The 16,013-nt window shown below is 38.8% G+C and overlaps 2 protein-coding genes across 3 annotated transcripts; both read right to left on the bottom strand.

Annotated features, from left to right (window-relative positions):
• Positions 1-310: 310 nt before the first annotated feature.
• On the bottom strand, positions 311-4,342 carry polr1f (RNA polymerase I subunit F). Its single transcript, XM_046834277.1, has 4 exons — positions 4,020-4,342; positions 3,186-3,327; positions 1,999-2,207; positions 311-857 (listed from the first exon to the last, which is right to left on the bottom strand). Exons 1-4 carry the CDS (start codon positions 4,298-4,300, stop codon positions 413-415), a joined length of 1,077 nt encoding a protein of 358 aa, XP_046690233.1. The 5' UTR covers positions 4,301-4,342; the 3' UTR covers positions 311-412.
• A 2,531-nt stretch (positions 4,343-6,873) lies between these two features.
• On the bottom strand, positions 6,874-14,953 carry LOC124376210 (transmembrane protein 196). Of its 2 annotated transcripts, none has more exons than XM_046835191.1 (4): positions 14,532-14,953; positions 12,798-12,854; positions 7,538-7,849; positions 6,874-7,449 (listed from the first exon to the last, which is right to left on the bottom strand). In XM_046835191.1, the coding sequence occupies exons 1-4, from the start codon at positions 14,694-14,696 to the stop codon at positions 7,381-7,383; spliced, it is 603 nt and encodes a 200-aa protein (XP_046691147.1). In that variant the 5' UTR covers positions 14,697-14,953; the 3' UTR covers positions 6,874-7,380. The 2 variants fall into 2 exon arrangements, with proteins under 2 accessions (XP_046691147.1, XP_046691148.1); XM_046835192.1 differs by having other exon boundaries at positions 14,538-14,953.
• Between the last annotated feature and the right edge of the window lie 1,060 nt (positions 14,954-16,013).

Genomic DNA, 16,013 nt, shown 5'->3' with positions numbered 1-16,013 from the left:
ATATTAAAACAAATAAAATGCGTTGCCTCTTAGGACTTCCGTAGCGAAGTGAATGAGCTGCACAATTTAATAATGCGCATTATAAATTTAAACTTCAAGGCAAATGCACCAGATGTCGCTTTCAAAGTAATAATTTAAAATGCTAAAAATGCAATCGATATTAAAATTCAATTAGTTATCTCTCTTTCTGCCTCAATACACGATATACCATCATTTATGGTGGATTTTCACTTTAAATCCACTTTACTCCTCGAAAAGGAACATTAGAAACTCTACTGCCCTCTATTGGTTAAAAAAGTGAATATCCTGGTGCAGGGTAATCCTTTCTTTATTGCATGGTTGTATATAACTTTTTTTTTTTTTCATTCAGGCACTTTAAGACAAAATGGAAAACGTTTACAGTATAAAAGCATCATTTCATCTTTTTCTTCTTTTTAGCTGTAATACCATTAGCGTCCTCTTGGACTCCATCCTCTTGTGCCTTTCTCTTTTTACTGCTTTTATCACTGAGGTATCCGCTCGAGTCACTGCCCGGGAGATCGACTCTCAAAGACGGCAGCTCATTGTCCGATTCCTTTTTTTCCTTCTTGCTTTTCTTCTTCTTTTTCTCCTTTAAACAGCTGCTGGGATCCGAATCGACCTCCGTTCCGTTACCGTTAACCTCACAACGCCCAGCCTCGTCCGTCTCGACCGCCTCCAAAGCTTGGTTGTCCTTTTCTTTGTCCTTTTTCTTTTTGGGTTTTGAAGCCTCAGACATCTCAGATTGATCTTCAGTCAAGTCTACTTCAGGGGTCATTTCCATTGTCTCATCTTGCCCCGTTTCTGTAGTGTCGAAGGAGGAGAGAAGCTCATTTAACCTGAAATACATTCACATGTGATCGGAAGCTCATTGGGACACAGCAAACACTATTAACATTAATCTCAGATTATATTAAAAACATCTGGAATGCTCAGATCTCAAGATTAGACTGATTTTTGTATCAGCTCAGGTCTGATCAGAGTAAAACTGCATTTACATTTTAATTACAAATGGATTTGGCGCAGAAGGTTTTACAATTTACGTAATGAGGCGCTACTATACACAGTGTGGGTTTCCCCCCTGTCCTCTACATCTGTCTCTTTCACAACAACTACCTGCATGTCTTCCCTCACCACATCCTTAAACCTTCTTCTTGGTCTTCCTCTTTTCCTCCTTCCTGGTGGCTCCATCCTCAGCATTCTCCTACTGATATTCCCCATGTCCCTCCTCTGCACATGTCCAAACCATCTCAATCTCACCTCCATCAGCATGTCTCCAAAACGTCCTACATGCACTGTCCCTCTAATAAACTCATTTCTAATCCTGTCCATCGTCATCACTCCCAATGAAAACCTCAACATCTTCAGATCTGCTACCTCCAGCTCCATCTCTTCTTAACCTGCTCCCTACACTCACCACAAATCACAATATCATCCGCAAATATCATAGTGGAGGTGCAGTTTCACCTTCACCCTGAACCAGTCTGTCGTTCCTACTGCACCCTTCACTGCTGTCACACTGTCCTCATACATGTCCTGCACCACCCTCACATACTTCTCTAACACACCTGACTTCCTCATACAATACCACAACTCCTCTCTCTCCACTCTGTCGTACGCTTTCTCTAAATACACACATACACAATGCAACTTCTTCTGTCCTTCTCTATACTTCTCCATCCACATTCTCAAAGCAAATAATGCGTCTGTGGTGCTCTTCCTCGGCATGAAACCATACTGCTGCTCACAGATGGTCACCTCTTCTCTCAGCCTGGCTTCCACTACTCTTTCCCATAACTTCATGGTGTGACTGATCAACTTTACAAACGGGACAAAATCCATATATCAAATTTATATAAAAAAATACGTTTACTTTCTGATCGGTGAGAAAGATTACACGTTCTTCCAGTGTTATGATGGAACACACTAAAGTGGATCGAGCACTAAAATTGAATCACACTTCATAAATATTAAAAGAACCTGGATTTTTCCAGTCGTCCCCTGATGAGCAGAACTCCGGCCACATCGGCATCCAGCTGGAACACCTCGAAGGTCAGGCTTTCTCCCAGCTTCAGACCAGAGTCTCTCCACTGCTCTGAAGTGAGCTGAGTCGGCTTCACCACGCTGGCGTTAAAGCAGCCGTGCACCAGGCAGCCGGCGTGGCCCACTCCGATTTTATTAATCACACCCTACATCACACACACACACACACACACACACACACACACACACACACACACACACACACACACACACACACTTTTATACAATAAACAGACAACAGTTTGTGCACACCTGACCATTTACTCTTATAATAACCGCCACTCTTCTGGGAAGATGTTCCACTAGATTTGCTAGAGATTTTGTTCTCATTTAAACAAAAGGGTGTTAGTAACATCAGGCACTGCTGTAGGTGAGAAGGTGAGGAGGCCTCAACAGGGTTGGAGCTCTATAGCAGGAGATCTTCCACTCCAACCAATGGGAACATTTCATGCTACAGCATCCAACAGCAGTCCTGTACAATTGTGTGCCTCCGACTTGAAGACTAACGATCTGGGGATGAACCACAAACAGCTGGAAAAGTCAGGTGTCCCAATACTTTTGCAAAAACCCTGCATATTAAAGAAGAGTGTGGATTTTTCTTCTCACAACCTGACTGAAGCTCATTTGATCCTTACAGCTGAAGGATAGCTGAAGCTAATTATCCAGCGCTCCTGCCACTTCTGGAACAGGTCCTGGAAGTTTTCTGTTTGAAGCGTGTCAGACACCTTCTGCCTTTCGTGCCGGATCTCGGCAATGGTGTCAAAATGCTGACCTTTGAGCTGATCATCTTCTGGAAGACAGAGTCCACATGGCAGGGTGGGTGAGATCGTGTGGATTGTTCTTGGGACAATCGTTATGCACGTGTAGTTTTTCGGGGCACATTTTCCAGAGATTGAGCTCGTTGATCTCACGTGATGTTCTTCCACTCTTGAAGAGCCTTTGTTCTAACTTGCTGTTAATGGTGAAATCGCAGACGTGGTAACGCACGTGGTCGGAATAGCACCAGGTAACACCATAGTCTCCAAACTTTTTTGATAACCACCTAGTAAAGGCAGGACAAGTACACACACACACACACACACACACACACACACACACACACACACTTACACACACACACTTACCACAAGTGTTTGTCTCTTCTTTGGCTTGAAAACAACAAATGATGCTTCGATGTTTAGGTGAATGTAGCCTAGGTCGTCAAAGATGTCCCCATGACGTCCTATAATCTTGATGTCTTCATAAGCTAGAGGGACACCTTTCAAACTGCAGGACAATGAAAAGACAAACAGCTCCGGTTTAGAGTGTAATTGATAGAGACAATGTGGATGTTGCTTACACGGTACTCTGTGCCTCACTAAATACAAACAATTTAGTCATTTATCAATTCAATTTAGTTTTATTTGTCCAACACTTTAAACAATAAACACGGTCACGAAGCAGCTTATAAAGTTGGAAGGTATAAAGTTTAGTGCCTAGAAGTTTGTTCCTGCAGGCATCTAAATAATGTTCCTGATATAAAACTGTACTGAGTGGGTTTGTGTATTTTTTTACTGGGCTGCTAAAAGTTTCTGAGATCCTGATTTAAACCTCATGATTTAAGTTCCATATGAAGGTCCTTAGGAGGTCCCGGGTTTGGGACAAGGATCTGAGATCTGCAGGTCCCGGGTTTGGGACAAGGATCTGAGATCTGCAGGTCCCGGGTTTGGGACAAGGATCTGAGATCTGCAAGTCCAGGGTTTGGGACAAGGACCTGAGATCTGCAGGTCCAGGGTTTGGGACAAGGATCTGAGATCTGCAAGTCCAGGGTTTGGGACAAGCTTGTGAGATCTAAAGGTCCCAGTTTTGGGACAAGGATGTGAGATCTGGAAAACTGAAGCCTGGAACACCGAGAATCTGGGACACTGAGAATCTGGGACACGACTACTGTTCGTCCAAAAACATTGACCATCACGTACCTTTCGGAGAACTTTAAAAGCTCAGCGTTAAGTTCCTGCTGGATCCCGGTCCTCTTCTTGTGCAGGTACATGGGCGGCAGAACAACATGTCTGCGGTGCGTTTGCAGCACGAGACACGAGTACGGCGTGGGTACGAGCTCACGCGCCTCCGCGAAACACGGGATCAGACACGGAACCGACAGAGCATCGCGCCCCGCGGCTGGGTTTAACACCAAGGAGGACTTATCCTGACCAGTTACACTGCGGTTCTGCTCAGCTTCTGGCTGCTCCAGGTTCGCCATGTTGCCTAAACTTGAAGACGGAAACACGTGGTTTATTTCTTCGTGCTCAAAAAACTAAACAAAACCAAGGGGATTTGTCTCCACCTAGCGAACAGGAGTAGTTGTAGCAATCCGCATATAATCGGGACTTAAAAAATTGCATTTTCACTGATTAGGCAAAAGTTATTGATTACTGATGACCTTTAGTTTTCTAGACATAGGAAAAGGTTATTGGTTAAATATTGATCGATTAATTTTCTATAACAGCAGCTCTGACAGCACTAAAATGATTAATTACTTATTCATTGATTAATTTTCTAAACATAGCCAAAGGTATTGATTAATTATTGATCAATGAATTATATAGTCAATAACACCAGATCTGACAGTGCGAAATCTTTTCTATAGTACAATTTTACATAGGGAAGCTCCAGCTAATTATCACGACTATGATTTATATTAAACAGACCAAGTCCTTCAGATGAAACACCATCATGGTCCTCACATTTTCTGGCTCATACAGCTGCAAACCATTGAGCTTTCACAAGATTCTTACCAACAATCTATTAGTTGTAGCTTATAACCACTTTTAGGATCGTTCACGTACCTTCTCCTGTATGTCCTTGACCAGGATTAGACTGTCTGGGAAATGTGTAGATGGATCTATTGACCCTGTCAGAGGATCAGACTCAGAGGCACCTTTGAAGGTCAGGCAGGTAACTGTGTAAAGGTGTCATGGATAGATATACACGCAATTCCCAAGTGTGAGTCAGTCAATGTTTTTGCCGTATATGAAACACACACACACACACACACACACACACACACACACTGACTGAATATAAAACTGATGCAACAATCTGTAGTGTGTGATATGTAGGGTTGCAAAGGGAAACTTTCTGGAAATTTTCAATAGGAACTGCATCTGGGAAATCTTTGTAATATTCCTAGTTATAAACCAACTTACCAGGAATTTATAGGAATTTATGGAAATTTATTAGAATGTATTGAAATTCATTAGGAATTTGGTGAAATTGATATAAATTGTATCATATACAAACATTAAAATAAACTTTTTTGTCATAAGATGCAAAACATACATATATTTTTTATTACATATTTGACTGATTTAATTGTTAGCATAATTTTGTTGTTTTTTTTTACATCATTTTGTGTGCAGGGTTCAAAAAATGTGTGTTATGTTATGGAGGAAATGTAGTTTTAAACTACATTTGAGTTCCTTGTTATTGTCTAACCTGCAATTTGGTAAATTCCCAATTTATTTCAATATATTCTTATTAATTCCCATGGAAAGTTTGTTGTCTTGAAAATTCCTGGAAATCTGCCACCCTAGTGATATGTGTGTGCACGGTACTGTTTTATTATGTGTGTGTAGGGTTGTGTTTAGCTTTTTGTGAGAAGCTAAAATCAACATTGTGTAGTAAAGTGGAGAGTGAACGGTTCAGAGAAAGGAAGGACAGTGATCCGGTGATATTTTCTTCCCTGCCCAATGTGTCCGTATATATTTTACTCACTTAATTACATGAGAAGATAAAGGAAATATATTTATACAAAATATTTTGAGATTTAGCATTGGAAACACAGGAACAGCTCCAGGTTTGATCATTAGCTCAGGTTAATGTTCGTCTACAGTTTTTCTATCTTCTCCCTGCATGGGTTTCCTCTGGAAGGTCTAGTTTTCACCATCCAAAAACATACAGATTACACTAAAGTCCAGACTTACTGTAGTGTTTGTGTTTATATTTGGACCAAATAATAGAAATAAGTGATTGTTTGGACTTTCTAGGGACATTTATCTGGGGCTCAATAGGGAAATCAAATTCCCCCCCAGTTTTTGTACAATAAATAACTAAAAAAAAAAAGAAGATACTTGGTATGACTTCTTCTTTTTCTTCTTCTTCTACTTCTCCGTTTCCTTCTTCTTCTTTTTCATTCCAGCTACTCCCGTTAGGGGTCGCCAAAGCGTATCATGCGTCTCTATATCACTCAGTCCTCTACATCTGCCTCTTTCAAACCAACCACCTGCATGTCTTCCCTCACCACTTCCATAAATCTGGCCTTCCTCTTTTCCTCTCATCCTCAGCATTCTTCTACTGATATACCCCATGTTCCTTCTTTGCACATGACCAAACCATCACAATCGTTCCTCTCTCACCTTGTCTCCAAAACAATCTACCTGCACGGTCCCTCAAATAAACTCGTTTCTATTCCTGTCCATCATCATCACTTCTGATCTTCAAGCAGGTCTGATCACAATTTTAGAAACTTTCCCTTTCCCTATTGCAGATACCCTTCTACCATAAATCTACACTCCACACTTCCTGCACTCGTTTCTTTCTTTCTATAACACACTCTGCATTACTTTGCACAGTTGATCTTAGGTATTTATATTAAGGAGGAATAACTTAAAGTACCAAGCATATATAGCATTTTCTTTCACAGCAATACCATTCGATGGAAAAAACCCTGTGGCTGTGTGTGTGTGTGTGTGTGTGTGTGTGTGTGTGTGTGTGTGTGTGTGTGTGTGTGTGTGTGTCATTATCATAATCAATCCGAGACAAGTGCATTTCATGTTTAATTTCATTTTTATATGAAGCCTCTATATAAAAATACTCGTAATCAATAAATTAATCTCTTATACAAGCATTTTGTATACATTGTGCATTTTGTATATTCGAGGTCCGAGCATTCATTATGCCGTACATGACAAATTTTTGAGACAGATTCCGAGATCATTCCCATAACCCATAATCAGTAGGGATAATGTAGAGATGCAGGAGGAATGCATAAAAGGAAGAAAAAGGGATAATATGGGAGAGAAATGGAGTAAAAGTTGCATGCATATTCTGTGCTCACTGATAAAATGCTCTGTACTCAATAATGAACCCTCCTGAAGCATCCTGTCCCTGAATGCTGATTGGTGCTCAGTCTGCAGAGATGATCTCTCCCTTGCCACAGTAGCATAATGTATCCGATGGCTTGCTGTGTGCAGGAAATGTCCTACAGATGGCCATCAGCCCCGTAGCGCCATTCCTACAGAGAGTTCAAAGTCATCAAAGGGACACACACACACTAGCATGTCACAGTGATGCGCCCCGACCGTTGTATGTGATTTGTGGGATGCCATTGCTGGAGTTATCCATTACTTCCTGTAAAAAAAAAAGGAAGAAGACGATCAGGGAGATGCAATCGCCACCAGGCGTGAGACAGGAACTCAAGAAACAAGTGCAAGCCTACACTGAAACACTGGGAAACGCCCGGACTGTGCTCTCCTTTCCTCCGTTCTTCCTCTACCTTCTCAGCCATCTCATGCGAGTGATGCAGCGAGTGCTCGCGTTCCAGGAACATGCGTTGCTGCTCACTGCTGGCCAGCCGGCAGGTCAGCCATGTGGACAGGGTGCAGCTGCTGACCCCCAGGCAGGCCAGAGACATTGCAGCCATGTGCAGAGAACGTACCGCGTCAGGACGCTTCACCAGCGCTCGCACAAACTGAAAGTTCAGGATTCCTCCAATCAGACCGCAAATGCAACACGCTGAGAAAAGGATCATCTGAAAGAGAACAAAACAAACAGAGAGCGGGATAGAACGCTTTAAACCTTCACTTTGGCAACCTGTGGCCTCCAAAACCATTCATAAATTCCTTAAGTCGTTGTATTTAAGACAGTATTTGTCATAATGGTAAAAGATAAACGTACACATGATCTCGGCTGATTTGAGTACATGTATGTACAATCTATGACAGAGTTCCTTACGAGATGTCTGGTAGAAATGTTCAAAAATTTCCCCTTTCTTACTGAAGAAATTCAAATCACTGCATGAAAAGAGATGTGTAAGGACCAGTACACTCCTGTAAATTTCACTAATTTTCCGGCACATTCAGAAATATACTGGGCGGAAATTCCACATGTTCGTATACATCTGATTCTGTCCGATTTTGGGATATATGTGACTGATGTAAACTTCCATGCAATGACCATTTGCTCTCATGATGGATAATCCTCTGGGTAGTTTTTCATGCCCAAGAGATATTTGCAGTTTATACCTATAACGCATTCACATCAGGCTTGACCCAAAACTTAAGAGGGGGTTAAGAGCCTGGTAAGGCATGGCCTGGTATGGTATGGACTGGACTCAAACCCACAGCCCCCAAATCCAAAGTCCAATGCCTTAACCCCTAGGGTACCACCTACTTTAGCCCATTCCAAAATCTTAACAGCCATTGGGCCAAGCTGTTTTCAGTTTCTCATGCAAAGATGGGGAAGCCACAACTGGTTTCTATTAAAAAAATAAATAAAAATTCTTAAAACATATTTTAAATATAGTTTTTCATTTTAATTGTTAAATAGTTTTTTAACTTTTTCATTAATTTGATCAGTTTTTATATAATTGCTGGAATACATAATAACGCGAGTTTGGACTACGGAAGTCGGTTCCAATGAGCCACAGTCCAGACGGAATTGCATTGTGTAATGGTGAAGTATGGAATGATAGTTGGTTCAGGATTCCTTTCACTTATGTGAAGTCTCCAACTTTTCCTGCTCCAAAACTACCCAAACCATTAAGCTTCCAGATGTCCAATATGGACTCATCTGTCCATAGAACTGTCTTAATTCATTCACTGTCCAATTCTTGTGTTTATGCCTTGTTCATGCATGTGTCTCAAAAACCATAAAAACCATAAACACCATGTGTGTGTATATATCTATATATACTGACAACCGAATAAACTAATCATTAACCACAGCCATGTGTGTTGTAAGTGTGTTTTATATAACAACCACAGAATTTACCAAATACTAATTTAGCTGAATTCAAAAGTTGCTTATATTTAATTAATTGCTGGGGCAAAAATTATTAAAATGATTAAAGTATGATTAATTGTGCAGTCTTACAACATTAATTATAAACTGTCTCAGGACGCAGCAGGATAGCTCCAGCTTTGCATATTTTGGCCAAATTATGGGATCACCATAAAGGTTAAAGCGCCTTCAGCATAAAAAAAATATAAAAAAAAATGCAGAATGAGATATAGAGGAGAAAAGTAGAGATGAGTTTAATGGCCGTTCTGGATTCTGCTGTTCTGTTGTTTTTAATTGACAAACTGTGCCAGGGAGAGGTGTTATCTAATGTCACCGTAATGCAGCCTCATCACTTTTATTTTACTAACTTTTACCTCCGATTGTTTAGAGAATGCACTCTCAGCTTGTGTTATTTAGCCACAGTCACGACTCTCATTAACATTTTATCGTTGATTACAGAGACCCACACCAGCTCTAATTACAGTGTCACCACTGCTGTAAGTGTACTAAGCATTAAAAATGAGAAAATACACATCCATTTTGATGTTAGCCTTCAGCCTGTGTGGAGTTGGTTAGGAAGTGGGGCTTTTAAAGGGTGGGGTAGCGGTTATCCTGCAGCGTGTGATGTAATGACTATATGATAATTCACAGTTAGTTTAACATATTATGCAGTTTAAGGCACTTATAGGAAGAATTAATATTTACCTTTTCTCACTGACTACATTTGCATTTAATGTAGTTATGAAGGTAGACATTATTATTGAATTTGTAGTTGCTTTAGTAATGTATTTTTACACAAAATTCTTGGTAATACATTTTCAAAAAAGAAATGACATCTCAGACAACTTAGAGTTCATAAGAACTACAGATCGTCCCTGAGTTACAATGGTTCAACTTACGTTTTTTTCACGCTTATGATCACGGTAGCGTTTCCTAATATGCTCAGATATACGAAGAATGAATTTCAGTGTGCTGTAATGTACACGTGACAAATAATTCTTTCTACAATAACATAAATATATGATCATTGAATTTTCTAGACTTCTCAATACATTTCAAGCAATGCTATTGCTGGACCATTTAGTTTCTTCAGAGATTTCAAGATTTCAAGCTTGAAATTAGAGAAACAAGTTTAATAATCTGTAATGTCATAATAATATCAATGTCATGGTTTTTTGGTTGGTTGTAATCTTATCCAAGGAAATACAGGCTGACAATATTCAATGTATCTTTTTTGCAGTGAGGCTAAAAAGAGATCAGCTCCTAATTTTAATGAAGATATTACTTTCCATTACTAGCAGCATCATTTTCTGTTCATACACTAGTTATTATGCATTTTATTAAGTTTCAATTGATATATTGCTTCAAAACAACATTTGCGATGTTTAGCTGTTAGTCGCAAACAGCTAGATAAAATTTATATTTATAATTCTTTAAATATATTTTTTTACCTACAAATGCATTGTATTTACCATCAAGACTGATTTTACTCCAATTTATGGAATGTGTAAAATCTGTATCATTGTTCAGGTTGTTTAGAGAATTCACAATATCGGGCTACATTTCTATGTAGGAAATTAAACAAATCAGCTGTGATTAAGTTCCTAATTTAACTCCATTATTGTTTGAAATGTTGAAAGGTAAATTTTTTTGCTCAACCTTCCAAACTCCAAAAATTCTAGCTTCTAGCTAGTTTCAGCTACAGCTATACAAGTATAGATTTAGCAATGTACAGTATACAGTGGTGGACAAAGTGCAAAAACAATGTACTTGTGTAGAAGTTGAGATATAAAATATTACTCCAATATATTACTATGTAAAGGCGTCCCTTTAAACTTTTGAATAAAAATGCAAAAGTATTTGATATTATAACTATGATGTTCCTATTATAATTTTATCACAAGACTCTTTGCCTAATTAACTTAGTTTATGTGGAAAGACTCTAATGTGACTCTCAGCACACTGATCTATTAATAAAATGATTTTAATGACTCAAACACTGATTTATATCTATTAAAATGATCATGAACCCAAAACCTTCTTTTCAACCATTTAAAAAAATCACACAAATAAGGTCACAGGTGTTGTGGTCAGGAGTTTCTTCTATCATTTATTTCTCTCAAATTGTTCTGCTTGTTGTTGAACAGACGCTGAACTGTATCCACCCTGATTGGTGGATTTCTGCGTGTTTGAGTTAAGTTTTTAACCGCTCATAAATTAAAAGAAACGACTGATTTTGCAAAATGTAGTTGAGTAGAAAGTAAGATATTTAACTTTGAAATGTAGTGAAATTAATTTAAAAGTCTCTCCGAATGGAAATACTTAAGTAAAGTACAGATATGTGAAAAACTACCTAAGTACCCTAACAAATAACATTTACTTCCATACTGTTCACCAGTAACCGTATATAATATTGGATATACAGTATCTATACACAGTTCTATAGAGTATACCATTAAAGATTCAGCAAATCTTTTCTTTTGTGTTTATATGTAATTATTTATTTATTTTAGGAGAAAAATGTAAGTGCTTGAGCATCTGATCTCAATATGCCTCCTCCCAACTGAGAACTGCCACTTTGCTGATTCTGTATATGACATTTTGCAGTGCCATTATTTTGTCACTTCTGTTTACATTCCCTTCTCCTGTAGGTCAAAGTAATGCAAACAGTTTTAGATAAGCGCTTTCCTACCTGAATTTGCAGGCTGTCTTGCTTTACTACAAATAAGCAGAAAATGATGATCCAATGGAAAGAAAAATGCAGGCAATTTACTCTAGCGTCTCTAACACTGTAGAGTGTCCTAAATGCCATTACAGTGAGCCATTATGAAACAAGAGAGGCTATCAATTGAGTCATTTACTAATGTGTGGAAACATTTCAGTCATTCTAATGCGCATATAATACATTCAATCACCAGAAGTTAGAGCTGATGTGGAGAAGGAGATGAGAATGTATGTAGAAGATGCAGAAATAATGCAAATGTAACTAATTATGGTGCAATAAAATGGAGAATGGATGAGCGGTTTATAGTTACCACATAGATAAGTCAAGGGAGAATATGTGCAAGGGGGTAAGAGAGACGTATTAAAGACAAACAGGATGGATGAAAATCAAGCTGTCAGGAAGTTGCAATAAGGTATCTATCCCTTAACTCTGACTAGTGCGTCTACGTTCAGTATTATTCTAATACTCAAGTACTGTTCAAATCAGATACGACTTTTACTCACGTCATATTGGAGTTGATGACAAGTTGAGCGGCGTAAGATTTGCAGTAACTTTTACTCAGGTATGATTTTTAGGTACTCTTTACACCTGTACAGTTCATACTAAGACGTGATGATTTTCGTAACAAGGATTAACACGTATTATCGTTGATACTGCAGGATTTCCTGTCAGGTGATATTTATTTCACATATTTGGAAAGAGTTACCAGTATGAAGGTGTTCTAACTTCAAGAGGAAGGAATAAAAAAGGCTGGTGAGGGATTGATGAAGAGTAAAGTGATAATGATGATGATGTAGTTTTGTGATGAGAGGAATAAAACACTTCTGGAAAATGATCAGCTTTGGATTGGGCAGTATGACATTACAGTATTGTAGATTACTGTCTTATTTATTAGTGTCATATTTGATTCTTTATGCAGTGTCCGCAATAACAAGGCTTTATAAATACAGTTTAAATAGTTATCACTACTTACAACCAGCCCAGTCCTTTTTCTTGCACACAGCATCCCACACAGCCCACAGACGAGGAACTAGAAGTGGAGACAAAGCAGAAATACATTACTGCGCTGTTCTAAAAGTGCTGAATAAAAAAGTATTGAAATGTCACTACCCGGGCTTGAGGTCAGAAACAGCCTGCATGCTATAATTACACATGCTGTCCTTAAACCTGCTGTATATCTGACTTAGTCAATACAGTGCAGTATATGGATGCGATTTGGAGAAGTGTACCACAAAAAGGCTTGCGTTATAGATCATGTCTGACCTGATGCACCCAAGAGGTTTACACTAAAGTGCCCTGAAGAGGGGTTGTAATTGGTTTTCAGTGCAGACTAAGAGAACTCTGACTGAACGTCTGGGATCATTGCATGCATCTCCAGCTGCCTCTGATGTATTAAAGAATTGAGATACAATCCATCAGTAGAAAGATATATCTAAAAAAAAGGAAGCAAATTCTATTCGGTGAAACAATGCGATCCACTCTCCACTGCAGCAAATGGGGGATGCATTTAAAACAAATAATCTGACACTATTTAACACAAATATTTCATTTGTATTTGTATTATTTTTTGGTGTTCTCCCAAGAGTGTTTTTTTTTTTTTAAACGCACCTTTAAAGTTGTATTCTAAAAAGTCAATTTACCTTAGTTATGCATTATAAAATTATCTGTAAAAGTAAAGTTACTGTATATAAGCAAAATATATGCAATAAAAGTAAAAAAAAAACAACCTTGTACCCATAAAGGTACAGTTTGGCACAATTATTTTTTAACCCTAGGACACCTGAAATCAAATATAGAGCTTTGTTTCACTTCCAGAAAAAAAACAGCAGACTGTAGAGTAGCATGTGACTACAGTGAACACACATTATGTACATTTAGATGTATCTTTAACCAGGAATGGCCATGGTCTTGAAATCTACCTAATAATTTAAACAAGCACTCTACATTTACTTTTTCTGGGAAAATAATAGACTAAATGTTCAGGAGGTTGCAGGTTTATATTTTAATTTTATCTTTAAGTTTGCTTTTTATAAGAGGGACTTATATTTTTAATAGCGAGATGAAGTGCAAGAGACATTCCCTGAAGTTAATATATATATAAAAATAGGAATTGTATGGACAGAGAGATAACAGAAATTAAATTTAGAAATGAAATAAGAGCATGAATTGTACAAGCTGGGTGAGCTACACACAGCTGTAAAAATTTATTGGAATGAAGCTTGCACAGTATAATTTCTATAATTGTATGTAAGTAATATCTGCAGCTGTAATTGTATTGCAAAGCAGAGTAATAGTATTGAATATTAGTTCTAATAGTATTGAATATATATATGTATATATATATATATATATATATATATATATATATATATATATATATATATATATATATATATTTTATTATTTTATTTATTTATTTATATATATATATATATATATATATATATATATATATATATATATATATATATATATATATATATATAATCTCTATAACTGTTTGAAGTTGTAACATAGATTTGAATAGAGCGCACTACATGGCATCTTTACGCACGGTTATTAGATTGAGTTTTGAACTAAATCCTTTCAGGATTAAATAGATTTTAAGCAATATTTGGAGCTACAAGACAGACTGGCACGAAGATGAGAAAAGCAGCAAGGTCTTCAGCCTAAAACAAAGACGACACAATGTAAAAGTGAAACGTACACACACCCCGCTCCACACCGGGGACGCATGACCCTGCTGCGTCTTGTGGTCGTTCCGCGCTCTGCTGATGGCCACGGCCCCGAGCGCGATGCTGGCCGCTCCGAGCCCCACCTGCAGCACGGACAGCACCAGCAGACTGCACACGATCTTCCGACTACTGCACATCCTTTCTCGGGCATCCTTCCCGTGGCTTTGGAGCAGTGCTGTCAGCTTCAGGCTTGGCCCACCTCAATCCATACTTCTTCTCACTCCCACTCACTTGCGCTCACTCCTGTATAGCGCTTCGCTATGGGATGTGTGTGCAGATCGCTCCTGAAGACCCCCTGCGTGCTATACAGCTCCTGTCATGTGCACCTCGGAGCGCATCTCTTCTCCAGTGTAACCCCCTTCCTCGTGTAAGCGCTAGTCCAATAAGAAGGTGTTTACAGTGCATTATAAGACAGCCTCGCTGTCCACACACACACACACACACACACACACACCCTCAGCCCCTCCTCCGGGCCATGGCCAGTCACAGGTCTGGGGATTACACACTGCAAGCTCACTAATAAAAGTATATTCAAATGTGCATTGCAATGACAAAACACTGTTACACAATTATATTTGTTAAACACAGACCAAACTAAATATACACTGCTCGTCTAAAAAAAGTCACACAATATATTTTGTTAGACTTTCTTTAGCTTTGATTACGGCACGCATTCGCAGTGGCATCGTTTCGATAAGTTTCTGCAATGTCACAACATTTATTCCCATCCAGAGTTGCAGTAATTTTTCACCAAGATCTTGTATTGATGATGGGAGAGTCGGACCGCTGCCTCTTCCAGCATATCATAAAGATTCTTAATGGGGTTAGGGTTTGGACTCTGTGGTTGCCAGTCCATGTGTCAAACTGATGTCTCGTGCTCCCAGAATCAATCTTTCACAGTTTGAGCCCAATGAATCCTGGCATTGTGATCTTGGAATATGCCCCGTGCCATCAGGGAAGAAAAAAATCCATTGATGGAATAACCTGATCATTCAGTATATTCAGGTGGTCAAATTCTTTGGGCTCATAACGTTGCTAAACTGAGACCTAATCAACTGCAGCGACCCCAGATCATAGCACTGCCCCCACAGGCTTGTACAGTAGGCACTAGGTATGATGGGTGCACCAGTTCATCCACCTCTCTTCTAACCCTGATGCGCCCATCACTCTGGATCAGGGTAAATCTGGACTCATCAGACCACATGACCTTCTTTCATTGCTCCAGAGTCCAATCTTTATGCTCCCTAGCAAATTGAAGCCTCTATTCCTAAATAGCCTCACTGATAAGTTTTTTTAAGGCTACACAGCTGTATCATCGAAGATGATGGTTCCCCTCTATCCTTCCAGTTTTTAATAATGCGTTGGACAGTTCGTAACCCAATTTTAGTAGTTTCAGTAATATCCTTAGATGTTTTCTTTGCTTGATGCATGCTAATAATTTGACCCTTCTAAAA

This window comes from Silurus meridionalis, chromosome 22 (genome assembly GCF_014805685.1).
Source record: "Silurus meridionalis isolate SWU-2019-XX chromosome 22, ASM1480568v1, whole genome shotgun sequence".
Taxonomy (NCBI): Eukaryota; Metazoa; Chordata; class Actinopteri; order Siluriformes; family Siluridae; genus Silurus; species Silurus meridionalis.
The sequence above is the reverse complement of the archived record's forward strand: the minus strand, read 5'-3'. Positions and strand labels throughout refer to the sequence as shown.